At 41.0% G+C, this 21,863-nt stretch overlaps 1 protein-coding gene across 5 annotated transcripts in view; it reads right to left on the minus strand.

Annotated features, from left to right (window-relative positions):
* The window catches only part of LOC145351814 (rho GTPase-activating protein 26-like), a 170,651-nt gene that overhangs the window by 31,975 nt on the left and 116,813 nt on the right, over positions 1-21,863 (minus strand). For all 5 annotated transcript variants that reach the window (XM_080201480.1, XM_080201476.1, XM_080201478.1 and 2 more), the window contains 4 exons: positions 16,518-16,576; positions 15,050-15,155; positions 9,128-9,287; positions 6,676-6,817 (listed from right to left, as the gene is read on the minus strand). In XM_080201480.1, coding sequence (XP_080057606.1) covers positions 6,676-6,817; positions 9,128-9,287; positions 15,050-15,155; positions 16,518-16,576 — 467 coding nt within the window. The remainder of the gene's footprint in view (positions 1-6,675; positions 6,818-9,127; positions 9,288-15,049; positions 15,156-16,517; positions 16,577-21,863) is intronic.

A 21,863-nucleotide genomic window follows, 5' to 3' on the forward strand; every position in this document is an offset into this window, starting at 1 on the left:
TGCTGGAAAAGTCCTGAGTCTGGATCTGTCTCCATCTAATGTTTACAATAAGGGCCTTTGCAAGGTTCCCCTGTCACATCAGAATTAAAAGGGAACATTGGAAGAGGTTGAAAGACAGCACAATCAAAATTGCTTAAAAATTAAAATTAGGAATTGTGAATCATTGATGAAATGAGTGTACATGTTTGAATATAAAGGTCATTAGGGATAAAAACAGTGCCTTTTTCTAAAAGTGCTGACTGATAATCATTTTGTTTTGCAGCAAGCAATCATTTTCTAATTAAATGCTTATGCCCCACAGATACCTTGCCATGCTTGCTGTGAGATTGGCAGCTGCACTCCTGGCTTCTAATAGGGAAGTAAATAAGCATCCAGAATATAATAAACCAGTTATTACCCATTCCCAAAACATTGTATAAAATAATTGACAAATATTTATCAACCTTTTACAGAATATAGTTTGACATGTATTGTTGCCTTATTGTTTGATTTATTGATTTATTATTCTTGTCACATGTGTTAGTATACAGTGAAAACATACCATACATAGAGAAGGAAAGGAGGAAGTACAGAGTATAGTGTTATAGTCATAGCCAGGGTGTAGCGACAGATCAATTTAATGCGGGGTAGATCCGTTCGAAACCCTAATAGCAGCAGGGAAGAAGCTGTTCTCGAGTTGGTTGGTACATGTCCTCAGAATTTTGTATCTTTTTCCTAACGGAAGAAGGTGGAAGAGAGTATGCCTGGGGTACGTATGGGCCTTTATTATGCTGGCTGCTTTTCCAAGACAGCGTGAGTTGTAGGCGGAGTCAATGGATGGGAGGCTGGTTTGAGTGATGGGCTGGGCTTCATTCAGGACCTTTGTAGTTTCTTGCGGTCTTGGATACAGCAACAGCCATACCAAGCTGTGACACAATTGGAAAGAATGCTTTTTATGGTGCATCTGTAACAGTTGCTGAGAGTTGCAACAGACATGCCAAATTTGCTTAGTCTTCTGTGAAAGTAGAATCGTTTGTCGGCTTTCTTAACTATAGCGCGGCATGGAGGGTTGTTGGTGATGTGGACACCTAAAAACTTGAAGTTCTTGACCATTTCTACTTCATCTCCATTGATGTAGACAGAGGCATGTCCTCCACTACACTTCCTGAAGTTGATGACTATCTCCTTAGTTTTGTTGACATCGAGGAGGAGATTACTATCGTCACACCAGATTCTCTATCTCTTTCCTCTACTCCACCTCATCATTGTTTGAGATCCGACCCACTGTGGTGGTGTCATCAGCAAACTTGAAAATCGAGTTGCGGAGGAATATGGCCACACAGTCACAGATGTATAAGGAGTATAGTAACAGCAGAGGACACAGCCTGGTGGGGTACTGGTGTTGAGTATGATCATGGAGGAGGTGTTGTTGCCTATCCTTACTGATTGCAGTCTGTGGGTTAGGAAGTTCAGGTTCCAGTCACAGAGGGAGGAGCCGAGCCCCAGGCTACAGTGTTTAGAGCTGAGTTTCCTAGGAATAATGGTGTTGAAGACTGAGCTGTAGTTGATAAATAGGTGTCTGACATAGATGTCTTTGTTACTAAATGTTCCAGGGTTGAGTGCAGGGCCAGGAAGATGGCATCTGCTGTGGCCTTGTTGCAGCAGTAGGCAAACTATAGTGGAACCAGGCACTCTAGCAGGCCGGAATTGATTTGTGCCACGACTAACCGTTCGAAGCACTTCATAATGATGGATGTCAGTGCCACCAGACAATAGTCATTAAGGCACGCTTTTCTTTGGGACTAGGATGATGACTGTCTTCTTGAAGTAGATGGGGACCTCAGATTGTTGTAAAAAGAGGGCTTGTTCTCCCAAAATTGGGAGAACAGTCTCTCAAATTAGACAAATAATAGCCTGGCATATTCATTCTCACAGAATCATACCTTACAGATAACACCCCAGATGCCATTACCATCCCGGGATACGTTCTGCACCACCAGCAGGACAGGCCCAGCAGAGATCGCAGTACAGTGGTATACAGTCAAGAGGGAGTTGCCCTGGGAGTCCTCAATATTGACTCAGGACCCCATGAAGATTCCAAAGCCTTCAGATTAAACATGGGCAAAGAAGCCTCTTTCTGGTTACCACATACCACACTCCTTCAAACGAATGATGAATCAGTAATCCTCCATGTTGGACAACACTTGGAGGAAGCACTGAGGGTGGCAAGGGCGCAAAATGTACTCTGGGTGGGAGATTTCAATGTCCACTACCAAGAGTTGCTCAACAGCACTACTAACTGAGGTGGTCAGTCCTAAAGGATACAACTGCTAAACTGGGGCTGCAACAAGTGATGAAGGAACCAACAAGAGGGAAAAACATACTTGACCTCATCCTTACCAATCTGCCGACTGCAGTTGCATTTATCCATGACAGTATCGGTAAGAATGACCACCGTACATTCTTTGTGGAGACAAAATCCCACCTTCACATTGAGAATAACCTCCATTGTGTTGTGTGTGGCACTATCACCATGCTAATTGGACCAAAGAACAAACCTAGTAACTCAAGATTATGCATCCATGAGGCGCTGTGGGCCATCAACAGCAGTAGAACTGTACTCCAGCTCAATCTGCAACCTCATGGTCCGACATATCCCCCACATAACCGTTACCACCAAGCATCAACCCTGGTTCAAAGGAGAGTGCATGAAGGCTTGCCAGGAGCAGCACCAGGCATACCTAAAAATGATGTGTCAACCTGGTGAAGCTACCAAGCAGGATGACTTACATGCCAAACAGCATAAACAGCAAGTGACAGACAGAACCAAGCGATCCCACAACTAACGGATCAGATCTAAGGTCTGCAGTCCTACCACATCCTGTCATAAATAATGGTGGACAATTAAACAATTCAGTGGAGGAGACGGCTCCTCAATCAGCACCATCCTCAATAATGAAGAGCACAGTACATCAGTGCAAAAGATGAGGCTGAAGCATTTGCAGCAATCTTGATGTGCCGAGTGGGTGATCCATCTCAGGCTCCTCCAGTGGTCCCCAGCATCTCAGATAATAGACTTGAGCCAATTTGATTCATTCCACGTGATATCAAGAAACGGGTGGAAGCACTGAAGATTGCTAAGACAATAGGCCCTGATAACATTCCAGCAATAGTGCTGAAGACTTGTACTCCAGAACTTACCACTTCCATAGCCAAGCTCTTCCAGTACAATTACAACACTAGCATCTACCCAACAATGTAGAAAATTGTCCAGATATGTCCTGTACCCAACAAAGCAGGACAAATCCAACCCAGCCAATTACTGCCCAAACAGTCTACCCTCAATCACTACTAAACTGATAGAGGTGTCGTCAACAAGCAGCACCCACTCAGTGACACCCAGTTTGGGTTTTGCCTGGGTCACTCAGCTTCTGGTCTCACACAGCCTTGGTTCAAACACGGTAAAAGAGCTGAATACCGGAGGTGAGATGAGAATGACAGCCCTTGACATCAAGGCTGCATTCGACCGAGTGTGACATCAAGGAGCCCTAGCAAAACTGGAATCAATGGTTACTGGGGGAAAACTCTCTGCTGGTTGGAGGCATACCAGCACATGGGAAGATGGTCGTGGTTGTGGAGGGTCAGTCATCTCAGTTCCAGGACATTTTTGTAGAAGTCCTCCAAGGTAGTCCCTCAGGGTCCTAAGCCCAACCATCTTCAGCTGTTTCATCAATGACTTCCCTCTGCCTTAAGGTCAGAAGTGGGGATGTTCGCCAATGATTGCACAATGTTCAGCACCATTCACAATTCCTCAGATACTGAAGCAGTCCATATCCAAATGCAACAAGACCTGGACAATATCTAGGCTTGGGCTGACAAGTAGCAAGTAACATTCACGCCACACAAATGCCAGGCAATGACCATCACCAATAAGAGGCAAACTAACCACCACCCCTTGACATTCAACTGTGTTACCATCATCAAATCCCCACTGTCAACATCCTGGGGTTACTACTGGCCAGAAACTCAATTGAACACGCCACATAAACACAGTGGCTACATGAGCTGGTCAGAGACTAGGAATACTGCGGTGAGTAACTCACTGCCTGACTCCTCAAAGCGTGTCCATCATCTACAAGGCACAAGTCAGGAGTGTGATGGAATACTCTCCACTTGCTTTGGTGGATGCAGCTCTACAAACACTCAAGAAGCTTGACACCATTCAGGACAAAACAGTCTGCTTGACTGGCACCAAATCCACAAACATCACACCCTCCAAGACCAATGCTCAGTAGCACCAGTGCGTACCATCTACAAGTTACACTGCAACAACGATCCTTATACACTGCCTTCAAACCCACGACCACTTCCATCTAGAAGGACAAGGGCAGCAGATACATACGAACACCACCACATGCAAGTTCCCTTCCAAGCCATCCCCATCCTGACTTGGAAATAAATTGCCATTCCTTCCCAGTCACTGGGTCAAAATACTAGAATTTCCTCTCTAATGGCATTGTGGGTCAATGCACAGCACGGGGCCTGCAGCAATTCAGTAAGGCAGTTCACCACCACCTTCTCAAGGGCAACTAGGCATAGACAAAAATGCTGGCCAGCTAACGACACCCGTGTCCCACGAATGAATTAAAAAAATGACTTATGTGGAAAACAAAGAATCAGAAAATAACTCTTCAAAATTCATATAAAAGTCACCAGGAACAGCAAGTATTTCCTCAAAGAGAAAACATGACTGTACTTATCCTAAATGTCAGTCCATTCAAACAATCAAAAGAACAAGTACATGAGACTGGATTGTGTCTTCACTTATTAATTGGTAAAAATTATTTTTCTTTTAACACATTCTTTTTGAAAATGTTTTAAATCTTCAAAATATTTTGAAGTATAATGAATAAAACAATGAAGACATATTTAACAGTTTTTTAATTAACTTGTAGATCACTCATGATCAAGTTCCAGAATGCACAAGGTTAGTTGCACAATTCCAGTTAACAAAACACATTAGAGACTAAATTCAAGTTCTAAACCGTGATACTTGTGGTGCAAAATGTTTGAATTATCAGGATCAGAGTGCATTCTGCCCTGTTAAGCCCAAACACTATTCACAGCATGCACTGTGGTCATTTTAAGGACTATTCCTCACAGGCACACTCTAAAGTCAACCATAATTATTTCTCTATAGATTAACAGTTGGGGTAACTTCTCAGTTCCTCCTGAAAGTCAGAAATCAACAGGAAAGGGCTCGTTTTCACTCCTTAGGCAGTACTTTACCACTTTTTTTCTAAGTGCTGGGCAGGCTTGAAACTGGAAGGCTTTCAGGTCCAACTTTTGGGCATGTTTTTAGGCGCACCCATATGTACTCTGCCTGCAAAATGCCAAGTGAGCTTGTTGCTCGCTGCAAAAGCCTGTGGGCAGGACTTAATGCACCCAAAAGCCTGCAGAGGGAGGTAATGTGCATGTGCAGGCCTCTGATGCTGCACATGTGCATTAGCAGTAGCAGGGGTCTGACAGACAAAGAAAGAGCAACAGCTCCCCCCCTTCAATTGTGGGGGCCCACAGCCTGAGACAAGCTCCTGCCAACTTCCCCTCTGCCGCCCAGACCAATTGCAGACCCCCACCCTCCACCAATCCCACCAATTGTGGCCCTGCTGCCCTCCCCCTCTGATCGCTGTAGAGTGGCAACATGCCCCTGCTCCCATTGATCGTTGCAGACTGGCAGAGTGTCCCCACCTCCATTAGCCCTGCCCTCACTGACCCTCTGCCCCATTAGCCCCACCTACTGACCTCTCCCCCATTAGCCCCTCGTGCTCTTAAAAATGCCACTGGTTGCAAAGACCAGCATCAATCACGATAATCATTTTAGGCCCCACTTTACAAACAATGAAATTGCCCCCCCTTTGACTTTTGCATCTGTAACAAAGTGTTACATCTGAAAGTGTGATGAATTCAAATACCTGGGGAACAAGAAAATTAGAAAAAATGAAACTGACCCTCAATTTGGATCTTTTAAAGGAAATACATATTCATATAGATCTTTTTGGGTGATGGGGACAGGAAGAGGAGAAGTAGCTGTTCTATATTTCTGTGGGATTAAAGGTTTGCAGTAATACTTCAAGTCAGATGTACATTAGAAGCTGTGCATTTTGGCAGCAAGAATTCAGGAAAATGATAGCTGGCAGAATTTGGCAGCAAAACATTCAGACAGTGCGCCTACAGTGAGCCACATAATCTTCAGTAAGCAATTGCCTGCAATTCAGCACTGTTATATATGGGCAGCAAAGTAACTTATGGAACTGTATTAGGAGAAAAACTTGAACTGTATCAGTAATCAAAAATATTTTCATGTCTGTTGAAAAATGCACAGATCAACCAGGACATTTTTAAACTCAGCAAATGTCATATAATAAATTCATAATTTCTTAACTCTAATATTGTAGTTATGCATTATATTTTATTTCATTTTGTACCACCTTCAAAATGCCAGTTATAAAGAGAGATGAGCTCAGGATGTTAAACTAATAAACTACGTGAACATGTAACTAAGCTTGTGTATAAGCAAACTGGCAGATATTGCAAATGGTTACAGAGTACAGTTGAGGTAATATAACTGGGTATATTACGAATTAGATAAAACAACAATGGTTAATTTACCTTACAGCACAGATTGCAGGTACTTACCATTTTCATTTGCATTTGCTGGAAACAACATTAAAGGCCTCTGGCTACATAAGGGAGGCTTACACTCAAAACTCTTTTTCTGTGCCGAATTCAGCGATAGATTTGGGTGAATTGTGCCAGTTTCTGGTACCATTTGGAAAATCTGTGGATGGTTGACAAAGAAATCTTCACATACATTCTATATTTCAATACTGGCCAAAAGCAGACTCCTACTTCCTGAGTTAATCGCATCTGAAAGAGCTTACCTCCTACCAATGCTCTCCCCTTTCCCTGATGGCAGTTTGCTCTGCAAGTGTCAAGCACCTTACCTAAGCAGTCATCCTTCATGTACAAGCCTAGACAGCAAGTGCCAGCATGCTATTCGACAGGAGGGCATTTAGTGTCAAGTTTCTTTTTATTATTTCGTGGCATATGGGTGTTGCTGATGAAGCCAGCATTTGTTGCCTATCCCTAATTGCCTTTGAGATGCATGGCTTGCTAGGCAATTTCAGTAGACAGTTACATTGCTGTGGGTCTGGAGTCACGTGCAGGCCTACCAGGTAACAATGTCAGATTTCTTTCCCTAAAGGATATTATTAAACCATTTGTGAATTAGTATTAGATGGATTTTTACAACAATTAATAATGATGTCATGGTCGTAATTACTGGGGCTAGATTTTTATTAATTGAATTTAAGTTTCACCAGCTACAGTGAGATCCAAACCCACGTGCCCAGGATACGCACCTCTGGATTACTAATTCAGTGACATTATCAACATGCCACTATCTCCCCCACTATTGCCACACACATCTTTCCAGCAGGATTCATTGTACAGAAATGTGAGTAAGAACCATATTATAGCATTCATTTTCTAACTTTAAAGGTCATTGAGACCGAGCCTATCCCTTTTTCTCTTAACTTCTTCCGCACAAACCCAACTAGTTTCACAACCAGTAAAACCGCTGAGCTGTTAACGCTGTACACAGAAGTTTGTAAATGCATGTTTGAGATTACTACCTTATCCATAATCAAACTTTCATGAGGGACAGCAGCAATGTTACTGGATCAGTAATCCAGGGACCCAAGACTGGAGACAGGAGTTCAAAACACTCCCATAAGAGCTAGAGAAATTTAAGTTAAATTAAGTAAAATTATGGAGTAAAATACTACTCCTCTGAAGCAACCAGTATCATTAAAAACCAAATCTGGTTCATTAAAGTCTTTCAGTGAAGGAAATCTGCAGTGTTCATCTGGTCTCATGGCTTAGCAACCTACTCAATTACATCAAACCAAACAATGGGTGTACACTACTTAGACTGTGGCGGTTCACCACCATCTTCTTAAGACAATAAATTCTGACCTTACCAGCTATGCTGACATCCCGGGAATTAAATCAAAAATTATTTACTCCATTTAAAAAAATGCAATTCATGCTCCTGTTTAGCATGTAAAAACAGAAAATGCTAGAAATACTCAGGAAGTTTCCAGAATTATTTGTTATTTTAGATTTCCAGCATCCAGAGTATTTTGCCTTTGAAATAACGTTAGTAAGTCAAAGACACTTAAGAAAAATTCAGAATCTGCATGACCTGAGATGGCTCATTACCTTCCTATAGATCATCAGGAACCATCTGAAAATCTTGTCCCTCACAGTTAGGCTTCTAAGAAAATCTCCCTAGTAGGCTTCAGATTGGCATCTTCCATGTGCAGTGCTCAATGGAAAAGGGCCTTAACCTGAAAAATTAATACTGATACTCTCTCCACAAATGCTGCTTGACATGAATGTTTTCAGTATTTTCTGCTTTTAATTCAGATTTCTGATGGGTGTGTGAGGCTCCTAGGTATGAGGATATGGTAAGATCCTGGGAAGTGATTTAGATTACAAAAGCCAGGAAATTAATCTAAACCTATATAAGACATTAATTCGTTCCCAACTGGAGTGTTGTGTTGAATTTTGAGTACCATACTTCAGGGAAGCTTTTACAAAGGGTACAGAAAAGATCTACTAGAATTGCTCCAGTTATGTGAATAAATGGGAGAAACTGGAACTGTTCTCCATAAAGTACAGAAGGACAAGAGGATATTTATTAGAAGTGTTTAAAATCATGAAGAGTTTAGATAGAGTAAATATAGAGAAACCATTCCCAATGTTTTAAAGGGTCAATAGCAAGGAGCATAGACTTAAGATGTTTGGCAAAAGATTCAGAGATAAAATTTCTTTATACAACAGGTTGCCAGGCTGGTGGAAACAGATTCAATGGTAGCTTTCAAAAGAGAGGTTGATAAATACAAAGAAAAAGAAACAGGGAAATTGTAAAAGAACCAAGGAGTGGGACTAATTGGATCACTCTTAGAAAGAGTTTACACATAACCAATGGGCTGAATAATCTTTTGTGCTGTACTATCCTATGGTAAAGAACTATGGAAGTCTGTGTACCAGTGAACTTGAGTATGGCTTCTGAAACACTTACCTTTTCATGGTTTTCTATTAAAATCTCAACAATTATATTCTGGAATTTGATATCCATGATTGCTGCTACAGTCTCCTCCTTTGGTCTGAGCAGAGTTGGTCCAAAGACCACACCTAGGTTTGCCACGGTCATCAGATTTTGTTTGTGGTTATCAGACACTCTGGGCAACAAGAGAGAACAAACTTACTGATTGAAGACTGCCAACAAAATTATTCTGAAATGTTTCAATTACTTAAACAAAACAGGACAAGCAGCTCAGCTTCCTAAACCATAAATTTTGGGAAAATGGCACTTATATACTTCATTATACTAACTACATGAGCAACACTAGTGGCTGACAATTGTTGACCTGATAACGGGAAACTTGTAACAGACCTAAAAAGAAATGAAAACTGAAATCAAAAAGTTAAAAAGGTGTGGCATAATTGTTGTACAGTCTATTGAGGAGTAGGATTGATGAATGCCTTCATTCTCAATAATGGCTGAATCAAGCAGTTAAAGATAAGGTAATCTTACCTTTAAATGCCCCTTGACATTCAATGGTGTAACCATCACTGAATCCCTCAACATCCTTGGGGTTACCATTGACCAGAAATTCAACTGGACTCACCACATAAACACAGTGGCTACAAAAGTAAGTCAGAGTTAGGAATACCGCAACGAATAACTCACTTCCTGACTTCCCAGAACCTATTCACCACCTACAAAGCACAAGTCAGAAGTGTGATGGACTATTCCCCACTTGCCTGGATTGGTGCAGCTCCAACAACACTCAAGAAGCTTGAAACCATCCAGATACAGCAGCTCCCTTGATTGGCACCATATCTACAAACATTCAATCTGTCCACCACCCATGTTCAGGAGCAGCAGTGTGTACAATCTACAAGTTGTACTGCAGCAATTCACAAAAAATCTTTAGATAGCACCTTCCAAATCCATGACCACTTCCATGTAGAAGGACAAGGGCAGCAAATAAATGGGAACACCACCACCTGCAAGTTACCATGAAGCCACTCACCATCTTGACTTGGAAATATATTGGCATTCCTTCGCAGCCGCTGGGTCAAAATCCTGGAATTCCCTCCCTAATGGCATTGTGCATCAACTCACAGAACATGGACTGCAGCAATTCAAGAAGGCAGCTCACTATCATCTTCTCAAGGCAACTAGGGATGAGCAATAAATGCTGGCCAGCCAGCGATGCCCATGTCCCATGAATGAATTAAAAACAACTCAGTCATATTTGAGAATTAAGGCGTTCATTGATCCTACTCCTCAATAGACTGTACTCAACAATTATGTCACAAACACCTTTCTAACTTTTTTGATTTCAGTTTTCATTTCTTTATAGATTTATTGCAAGTTTCCTGTTATCAGTCAACAATTGCTGTCAGCTGCTAGTGTTGGTCACCTACTTAGTGTAATGAAATAGTGTAAAGTCAGTAGTTAGTGTAAAGCCATCTTCCACCAAAAGTATAGGTTAATCAGATATCTCAACTCCTTCTGTGGTGCCCAGAATCACAGGATCCAGTCTTCAGCCAGTTTGATTTACTGTGTGTAATATCAAGAAACAGCTAAGCACCTTAGTCAGCTATTTGGTTCCTTGAACTTACTCCACTATTCAGAGATCATGTCTGTTTTGACTTGGTCTCGGTCTGCTTCCCAATAACCCATGCTGTAGTGTCCCAGTAGTCCCAACCGTGGCGCTGAACTCATATGCTTCAGAACTAGGCAGGTCACGAGCCAAGCTGTCACAACACTGGCATCTACCCGACGAAGTGGAAAATTATCTAAGTATATCCTATCTGCAGGATAAATCATCACACCCATCAATCAATCTACACACAATCATTAGCAAAGTGATGGAAGGATTTAACAATTACATCATAGAATCATACAATCCCTACAAAACAAAAGAGGCCATTTGGCCCATTGAATCTGAACCCAGGTCTCTGGCACTGTGAAACAGCAGTACTAACCACTGTGCCACCATGCCACCCCCATCAAGTGGCACTTGCTTGGCAAACTGCCTATTGATGCTCAAGATGAGAAGCCATGTTATAGTCCAATGGGTTTATTTGAAATCACAAGCTTTCAAACCACTGCAGCTTCATCAGGTGAAGTGGAGAGAGGTGCACAGGCAAAGAATATATAGACAGAGTGACGATCTATTGGCCTGGTTACAATAAAATTAATAGAATACATATATTCTGCTATTGGCAGAGAATACAGAGAAAACAACAGAAAAATGTCCAGAGTTAAGTTTCAAGCCTCATGGTGGGATAAAGTTGACATAGGTAGTGTAGATGGATGAATAACGGCAATAATTGCTTGAAAATGGCTATTAAGAACATAAGAACATAAGAAATAGGAGCAGGAGTAGGCCATCTAGCCCTTCGAGCCTGCCCCGCCATTCAATAAGATCATGGCTGATCTGTCGTGGCTCAGTTCCACTTTCCCGCCCTCTCCCCATAACCCTTAATCCCCTCTCTTATCAAGAACCCATCAACCCGCTTCTTAAAAATATTTAGCGAGGCAGCCTCCACCACTTCAACGGGCAGAGAATTCCAGAGATTCACCACCCTTTGAGTGAAGAAGTTCCTCCTCAACTCCGTTCTAAACCGCCCCCCCTTTATCTTGAGGCTGTGCCCCCTAGTCCTACTGTCTTTTTTGAGCGGGAAGAGTCTCTCCACCTCTATCCTATCCATCCCATTCATCATCTTATACGTCTCAATGAGATCTCCCCTCATTCTTCTAAACTCTAACGAGTACAAGCCTAGTTTATTCAGCCTCTCCTCATAGCTCAATCCCCTCAACTCCGGTATCAGCCTAGTAAACCTCCTCTGCACTCCCTCCAGGGCCAAAATATCCTTGCGCAGGTGCGGCGCCCAAAACTGCACACAGTACTCCAGCTGCGGCCTCACCAATGCCCTATACAGCTGCAGCAAGACCTCCCTACTTTTATATTCAATCCCCCTCGCTATTCTGACAGAGTTAAATCATGCTGGGATCTTTGATCAACTTATAATTAAAATCAGATGCAGCTCATAATGTTACTCTGGTCTGAAGTTTCCTGTGTTGACTAAATATGGGAAGTTGTTTACTTTCGAGCAGACATAATGGCCTCGAATTTTATTGCCATTACGCATGGGACATGCAGTCTGAACTAAGTGGAATGGCGTTGTTTGTTAGTAACGTCATTGAATTTTCAAGCCACGTGATCAGTTTCTGGTTACACAATTGGCTGGATGACAAAGAGACTTCTGGAAGCAAGTGGAGGATTTGTTCATAAAAGACATTGTAGCCCTTTGTTTGCCAATGACAACTTTATAGCGATTAACTATCGTAAGAGTGCCCTGAAGGAATTTTCCTCAGAGAAGACAACAAAGATAGATTCAACATTGGAAAGGATTTGGCCAGTTCTCTAAAACTGGTAGTGTCTATTTTAAGTTAAATAACTGAAGTTAATATTCAGTTAAAGCTGATGTTCAGTTAAGCATTAAAGTTCAGTTGAGAATTGTGAGTTGTAGCTGGGATCAGAAGTGTTAAACAAAGAAATAAATTGTTGCATGAATTAAAGAGTCAACTATTGTTCCTAATGTAGCCAAACGGGCCAGCTAAACTGGCGTTTTGTAAAGTACTCTGGGACAATTGGGCAAGATACTAAACTGACAGGCTGCAGCTTAAAGACAGAGATGAACAGGCTGTTACCCTGATGAGTGAATAAACAGGATATGGGCCATCTCCAGGATGAAAGAGACTTTCTGGGGGTTGTGTGCCAGGCATAGGGGCACCATGAATCCTTATTTAGGAGGAAGGGATGTGACCTATGTGCCTCCAACACCTACAGACATGACCGTTAGGGACACACCCAGAGATCGGTGTGGTAGCACCTGATTGGACTCTTTTCAATCAGGGTGATCATGTCTTGATCAACTGATTGGCAATGGCCAAAAAGGGGTGTGAAACCAAACGGGGTATAAAGGGTGCTGCACATCCAGGAATCTTTCTCTCTCTCTCTCTGACCCCACAAACAAGCTACAACAATGGTGAACATCGCCAGCAAGAGGAAAGCCACCACACCCGAGAAGGAAGGAAAAAGAGCAGAGCCAGAGTGCCACACCAGACTAAAGGACCAAACTACACAGATGACCACTGAGACCGATGCACAGATAAAGGCCAATATCCGCTTGGGTACTTGCCAGTCACACAAAGTTAAGTCAAGGTCTTGTATTGGTCTGAAATTCTAGTATCGTCTGTAAGATAACTTATTGTTGGTTGGGTGGGTGATTATTGATGGTGTGGGTTTAAATAAATATTGGTTGTACTAACAAGATGTCTACTTGTAGTTAATTGTCCACCGTATAAGGGTTAAAACAGACTGTGAGGCAGGCAACACTCTGGTCTGAAGTTTCCTGTATTGACTAAATATGGGAAATTGTTTACTTTTGAGCATAGTGGCCTTGAATTTATTGCCATTATGCGTGGGACATGCAGTCTGAGCTAAGTGGAATGGCGTTGTTTGTTAGTAATGCCATTGAATTTTCAAGCCATGTGATCAGTGTCTGGAAGCAAGTGGAGGATTTGTACATAAAAGACATTGTAGTCCTTTGTTTGCCAACAACAACTTTATTAGCTATCGTAAGAGTACCCTGAAGGAATTTTCCTCAGAAGATAACAAAGATAGATTCAACATTGGAAAGGATTTGGCCAGTTCTTCTCTAAAACTGGTAGTGTCTATTTTAAGTTAGATAATGCAAGTTAATATTCAGTTAAAGCTGATGTTCAAATAAGAATTAAAGTTCAGTTGAGAATTATGAGTTGCAGCTGGGATCAGAAGTGTTAAATAAGGAAATAAATTGTTGCATGAATTAAAGAGTCAACTATTGTTCTTGTTTGTCTCATTAAACTGAAATGATTAGAAGGCATTAAAACCTGAATAATAGTAGGGTGGAGTCATCTTGGAGCATCAACAAACTGTTGTCCAAGTTTGGAGACAGGTGTGACAAGTGAGTGTATTCTAGAATCTACTTGAAGGAAAGACTGTCAGTGAAGACACTGATGAAGGTATTTCCCTGGCAAGATCCAAGAGATGTGCAGGGCAGAAAGCTGACAACAAAATTGGAGCCACCATAAAATCCAGAAGCAGCAAACCCAGGATAGTAGCACTCCAGCCAGAAATCAGGATGTAGCTGAAGCTGCTAAAACAGCCAGTGCAGATCAGGTGCAGCCCCAGTGGGAACAGCAATAGCGGGGAAGGGGTTATAAACTGGTCAGTTATTTTAAAATATAAGCAATTTAGCTGCAAATCAGACACAACAGTATCAGTACAGGGGAAGGGGGGGTCCGCTGCCACTCTGCCTGAAGGAAAGGAAGGGGCCTGCATTCAGTCTGGGTGGCCGGAGGGGTGGGAAGATCAGGGGTCAGTAATGTTGTGGAGGTGGGGCAGTGTCTTTGTGGGCCAGGGGAAGGCATTATCCAGGAGGGATGTGGCAGGGGAGCAGCATTATTTAATTGTTTCTGTGCATGCACAGTTGGAAGCGTCATTTGGAGCTGCAGGGTTTCGGGCACTTAAGCTCTGCCCACAGGCTTGTGCAGCACAATTTGGAATTGCTGATATTTTTGTAGGCAGAGTGTGTAGGGATGCGAGAACGGGCCTAAGAGTCAGATCTGAAACACTCCCAGTTTCTAGGACGCCCAGCATTTCAAATCAAAATGACAAAATAGGGCCCATAGGGTCATAATTTGCTACTAAATGTACACAAAAGAAATTAATAAATAGGTAGCACCCATTCCATTATTGTATCACCTTCAACAACTATTACTGAAAAAAAGTATGTGTTTTGTAAAGCAAGTGCCAGTGAAAGCTTTAATGAGACATAAACCCAATCAAACCAGCTAAAGCAAAGAGCTTTATCTTACTTTGCCAAATGTCTTATCGTTATTTCCAGCATTGCTCTGTTCTTCTCTGGTAACCGATGCACATATTTGTGAATCTCTGACAATCTTGATTCTGGATGATCCAATTCTAGTGTAAGTCAAAAATAGAATTAAAATACTTCTGGGCCAGAATTCGCCAACTTTGCTCATGGCTGGAATTCTCTGGTTCCACTGCTGTGAATGGAGATTTGGCTGAGTGCCAAATTCTCTGTTCTCACTGGCAATGGTGGAGAGGTGCATGAGACCAGAGAATTCCGGCACTAGTTTATCTCAACCTAAGAGTGGTATTTCCATTTAAGAATGCTTTGATACTCATTTTCCAAATGAATAAGTCAGTCTGATTTCAGGTGAAAAGGAAGGCTTAATAATGCAAATTCCTTTGAAGCAATCAATTGGTCTAATAGTTTGCCTAATGCTATCAGCTACATGGGTTTAAAAACTTACCTTCATGGCTACAGTCACATGTCACCAAAGATAGAAAATATAAAGACATTAAAATAGTCTGTGGTATGCCAAATTCCTGAATGCTTTCCATGCTTACATTAAAATAAGTTCTGGTGCACGTTTAGAAATGCTTTTAAATACTATGAAAGGAGATCAAAAGCTCTACAGAGCAGAACAATTGTCTGCCTAGAAATATTTGCTAGCATCAGCACTGCATTCCACAGAGGCTAGTGCAGGTGCTGCAATATTCTGTACTGGTTTGCTTTCCACCTGAGAAAAGGAGAAGAGAGTTTGCAGCACACCAGAGCGGGGGATACATAGGCTTCGTGAATATTCTGGGACTTTGCTTAATTAACTGTACACGGGTATATGGAGTATATGCGCAGAATTTTCTCAAGATATTCTGTAGGTTGGATAGAATGCATGATACAGCAGACTTTATCCATTGATGAACAGTTTTTTGGATGTTTTGTAAGAAAATTCTAACATTTTCTTCAATATAAAAAAAATTAAAAATCACAATCAGCCTCAATATCTCCTCCCTTTCTGAACTTTTGTAATCTGCTCCCCTAATGACTCATCCAGTCAGTAAACCTGGGAAAGTCCCAGATTCAGTCTCCAATCCGTTTCATCTTATCTCACCTCAGCTAGACAGAATGAAGTGCTCCTGGGAAAGAAGAGGGAGATCTGGCAAGATTTTCAGGTCTCATCGCTAATCACAACTTGATACTGGACATGTTAGTGTGAGAATATTAGGTGAAGGCTTGTTTAATGTCCTAAGTAATGGGTGAATAGCCAAAACAGAATTAGTCTGTAAATTACAGAAGACCTATTTGAAGAAGCAAAATTAATAGTCCAACCAAATGTTGCACTCTACATAATCTTCTGCTATACACAAACCATTCCCATTTATCCAGCACGGTATGGGTTAAAATGCCAGTCACGCTATGTGCTGTACTAATTTATGCAGTTCCATTAATCTAGTAGAGTAAGGTTCTGTACTTACTGGCTGCTTTGATAAAGCTGTGTTGTAGTTGGAATGTCATCAGTGGAGCTGGAAGCACCCTAAAAGAAAATTTGAAACGTCATAAAGTTAATGTTGAACAGAAGGATTTTGATTTTAAAACTGATTAATTTACAACATGTGCAGTAACACTGAATGTTATAAAATTAGTAACCCTGAGGTCTAGGCATAGTAATTTGAGAATTTGAGCTTAGTAAAGAAAACTGGAAATAAAAATAGTAAAGTAAACTGGAAATAAAGATAGCTTTAACAAAAGTTAAAACTCAACTAGGTCCTGTACAAATGGAAAGCAGCCATCCTTACTCAGTCTGGTCCATGTGACTCCAGACCAATGCGGATGATTCTATGCTACTTTGAAGTGGTCTACCAAGGCATTCAGCTCATTGAATCTTAAAATGATAAAACAGAGATGGAGGCCATTCAACCCATTGAGACTGCCTGTTCAATCAACCAACCTCTACTAAAATGGTTGGACAATGCAGCCCATCACTTGCTTCACAGGTAATAACTGACAGCAATGTTCACATTTAATAATGAATTTAAAAAGTCTTTAAATAACTGGCAAGACTTTTCATAATGTGACCTCATGAAAGTAGCACCATTTGCTCAAAACTGAATGTTACAACATGATCTTGACAATGTATCACGATGTGTTCATTGCCTGCTCAGATAAACTATTTCCATTTGATTGGTCACAAGCCACGAGTTGGCAGGGATCTTTGGCCTCTTCAGAAATGATTTGAGGGCATGTTTCTGTTAACCTGGGAGTCTCCTGCTACAACTGAGTTCCAAGTAAATTAGTTGCTGCAAGAGTCAGGTGTCAGGCACATGAATGACATGCTCCGTCCGGTGCACTTAGTTTTGACTGACTTGACTTGAGCACATTGGCACATGCAATATTGTAAGAAGTTTTACAATGACTTCTTACTGTGTTTACCCCAGTCCAACACCGGCATCTCCACATGTTCATCATTGACAAAAGAAGGGACAGAACGCAAATGAAAGTTGAAACATTAAGTGAGTGAGCAAAACTAGGCAGATGGAGTTCACTCTACATGAAGTTTGAGGTCATTTACCTTGCACATAGGAAAGATGTCAGAATTTGAATATTGCTGAAAAGAGACACGTTGCTGAAGCTTTTCATCTTGCCCTAATCAGGATGAATGGTAGAATGCCAAATTTCAAACAATCACAACAATAAAAAAGGCTGCTGACTGGTAAGTCAACTTTGACCAAAACAATGCAATGGAGAAAGCAAAAAGTGAACTACAGGTTCTCTGAGCTTCCAGGTAATTTTAAAAAATTCCTTTTGTTTGCAAATAATGGGTCCTTGTGTATGAATGCATGTCACAAATATAAATGAGCCACATTATGAGCTTGGCTGATTATTTTAGATCAGAGTATTTCCAAATTGAGATTAATTCAATTCTTGTTCAACAAGGGTATTAATGGAACAGGAGGGAAGGTGGATAAAATGAAGCTATGTGAAACATTAGCCATGATCTAATTAAATGGCATAATGGGATTGAGGAACTGAATGGCCTATTCTGGTTACTAAGTTCCTGGAACAATCTCTTAATAGTTGAAAAATTGGCTTGCAAGGGCAGAGTAACTCTGCTGTAATGACAAATGTCTCATCATTGTTGGCTTGAGGATGGTCTTTTGTATTTCAGTTGGAGTGATGGGTAGATTTGGTGAACTCTTGAATTGGCCCCTGGGAAATTCTGGCTACCAGGCAATTATTACTGAAGGTTTATTGAGAATTAATTGAAATCTTCAACCTAATGTAATTTTCCTAAACTGCATAACTGGGGAAAGCAGCACAATAAGCGATTGTTCCACACAAATTTCAGTGTGCTGTAGAACATATTCTGTTGAGGTAGGTCTGTTTATAAACTGACCGCTTTCATTTTTATCACAACTTGTTTAATTCCTCCCAAATTAACGCAAAATTTTTATGCATTATTCGAATGATGTTTCTTTACAATAGATATGGTAATTGATATGGTAATAGAAAGTATCAAGAGTGTTAACCTATGTATTAATTCCGTCAAAGTGGTCCTGATGAAGATGATCAACATAGACTGTGGTTTTAACAATTGACTCTTTCCATTCTACCTCCATTGGTACTCATTATTGATGTATTAACTACCATATAACTCAGCAATTACTTGACACAAAACTGGATTTCATTTGATACATCTAATTTTTCCAATCTTAGCAACATTTTGACAAAGGTAGGTAATGACCAAATACAGTTTACAGCTGATCCTGATTATTATTTATAAACAAATTACAATTAGCAAATACATGCAAATTGACATCATTTGTATTAAGAACATAAGAACATAAGAAATAGGAGCAGGAGTAGGCCATCTAGCCCTTCGAGCCTGCCCCGCCATTCAATAAGATCATGGCTGATCTGTCGTGGCTCAGTTCCACATTCCCGCCCTCTCCCCATAACCCTTAATCCCCTCGCTTATCAAAAACCCATCAACCCGCTTCTTAAAAATATTTAGCGAGGTAGCCTCCACCACTTCAACGGGCAGAGGTATTCTGCAATTTAATGCAGCAAGGAAAATGTTTCTGCATCAATTTAAAAACCATCCTGATGTACACATTTCATTTATTAATATCCTCCAGTCACATTTCATGCAATATTCAGAATCAGATTATTTTGCTTGGGATAAGTTTAAGCAAGATTTTTAAAAAATCAATGAGCAGCGGTCACAGTAAGTCACCATAGAGATGGACTCATTGCTCAGAAATTCATGATTCTTACAATAGATGAGTTCCAGATGGTCATTGTCTTGCAATAGAGAGCTGCTTTTCACTCGGAATAGTTTGATTCGCTAAGAATCAGTAGCCAGAAACAGGCAGAAAAAAATGGCAATTTAAATTCAGCCTGCAGGGTTCTCAGGACACACTGGACTAGCAGCAAAATGGCAACATTTAATACCAGCACTTTTGATCTCCTTCCAGCATGAAACATCCTATGACCCATCATAATTTTAAATCAGCTAAGAACAGAGATTAAATCACCACATTTTTTGAGTACAACATACAAGTTGCAGGCATCTTGACAAGTGCCTAAAATGCACTAAGACATTTTGCTCACCAAACATTAGTTTTTCTTATTTTAATCAGAATAACATGGAGGAAATGTTCCTGTTCTGCCCATCACAGGAATCATAGCAGGTGGGGGTGCAGACTATTGACCTTGGGCAATATTTTCTGGTTTTGGGGTGAGTGCAGCCAGAAAATCCTGCCCTTGCTTTCACACCAAGGTGGCTGTGTTTGTGTGAGCAAAGTTAAAAGATACAATATAAACGCAAGTTGTTGTGGTGTTCAGTGCCACATGAAATTATAATGTAATTTAGCATATACAGCGAGATCATTGCATAGCTATAATTTATATACGAACAAATTGCATACATACAAACAGCAGGAAGATAGCCCATCTGCAATCCAAGGGCTGTGTAGGGGTTCTCAAGCCTAGCAATCTTATCTCCAACTCAGATAACTCAGTCCTACTTGTGCTTGTTGTCAGCCTGTCCTCCAATTTATGAAAAACTTGAGGCCAGATGAGGCTGTATTTTGTTTCCTCATTGGTGGCTGAATCCTACATCAAAACTTCAAAACCTGACGGTATCAGCAATTGGGGTGGCACACAGTGGTTAATACTGCTATCTCGCAGCACCAGGGATCCAAGTTCAATTCCAGAATCGGGTGACTGTGTGGAGTTTGCATATTCTCCCTGTGTTTGTGTGGGTTTCCTCCCAGATGCTTGAGCTTCCCCCCCACAGTCCAAAGATGTGCAGGTTTGATGGACTGGCCATACTAAATTGCCCCCAAGTGTTCAAAGATGGTGGTGGTGGTGGCGGTTGGGGGGGGGGAGGAGGAGTGGAGTGGTGTAGCGCTAACTAAAATGTTCTTTTGGACAGTTGGTGCAGGCTCCATGGGCTGAATGGTCTCCTTCTGCACTGTAGCGATTCTATGGAGATACATACAAATTAAATAGGAAATCTAAATTAAACTTCAACTGTAATGAGCAAGGATTTACGATACAAATCTCTTCAGGCTATACCCAACCAGCCTCTGCTTGCAAAACTCAAACCACAATGTCCAACATTCAATGTGATTCCATAATTAGCAAACATTTGCTAAACATTCCAGATTCCACTAAGAATTATACTGACAACCAATTTAAGATGATCAGATGTGCTTACAGCATGGTGCACTTTTGTGTGCTAGAAGCTACATATATTAATACTCCAGGGCCCTGTTGTTTACCATGTAACTACAAAACAAAATAAACAGACATACTCTGGTTTATTCCCCAGGATTAGCGTTAACCCTGCCTGGTTTGAATTTAAACAAAGCTAGTTAACTGGTGCATTCCCCGTAGCAATATCTCTCAATGAGCATCTACTTTCCAACCAATCAGCACTTCCTTCGTAGAAATACAAATTGTTGTTCTCTTTATATTTGATATTCTAATGAATTGTCCTGATGAGTGCAATAAAATTTTTTTAATCCATTCGTCATCCAATCAGATTCCCAGCATTGCTGGCGTGTATAGACGCCGCCACTCCAGCTGAATGTAAATTCTCATTTTCATTTTTGAAAACTAGTGGTCATTCACGCCAGCATGACATCATGCTGCCAGGGGATGGAAAGAAGCATCGTGGGTGGATATTAGTGTCAACTCTAGTAATTATATGTTAATTTATTTAAATCAAGTTCATGCTGGGGGTGAGGCACAAATCCAGTTTTTGGCCCTTTGCAAGATTTAGCAGCCATTACAGGATTTGCGCCAGAGGCTAACATGGCCACAAAATTGCTCCCGTTCCATCTCCTACATAATATTTAAAACCCCTGAGTAGAATTAACTAGCCAATCATTTTTACCCATAATAGATTAATGTTTGTTTTTGCAGAAACGTAATATCTGAAGCATAAATAATTTACTCCAGAAAATATTTTTGTTACCTATCTTTACACTACCATGAACATTTCACATCTGTTTGCTACAATGCAGCTGAAGTCCCTGTAAAAATAATACAATTCTATCAATATTTTAGAGTAATTCTCAGGCCCAACAGCATACAATGCAGATGTAGGAATTTGTACTGGATAGGTAAAAAGCCTTATGCATCAGGTTGTTTTTCAAGTAAAACAGATGTTTTGACATAGTGCAATCGGCTTTGTACATGTCAGGTGTCAGCAAGTTATGCTATTCATAAAAATGCATTTCACAAATTGAAATTCATTAAATTGTCAACTTACTGCAATTTCTCATCAAAATGCACCCACCTAGCCAACCTTT

This window comes from Carcharhinus amblyrhynchos, chromosome 13 (genome assembly GCF_965287045.1).
Source record: "Carcharhinus amblyrhynchos chromosome 13, sCarAmb.v2.hapA, whole genome shotgun sequence".
Lineage (NCBI taxonomy): Eukaryota > Metazoa > Chordata > Chondrichthyes > Carcharhiniformes > Carcharhinidae > Carcharhinus > Carcharhinus amblyrhynchos.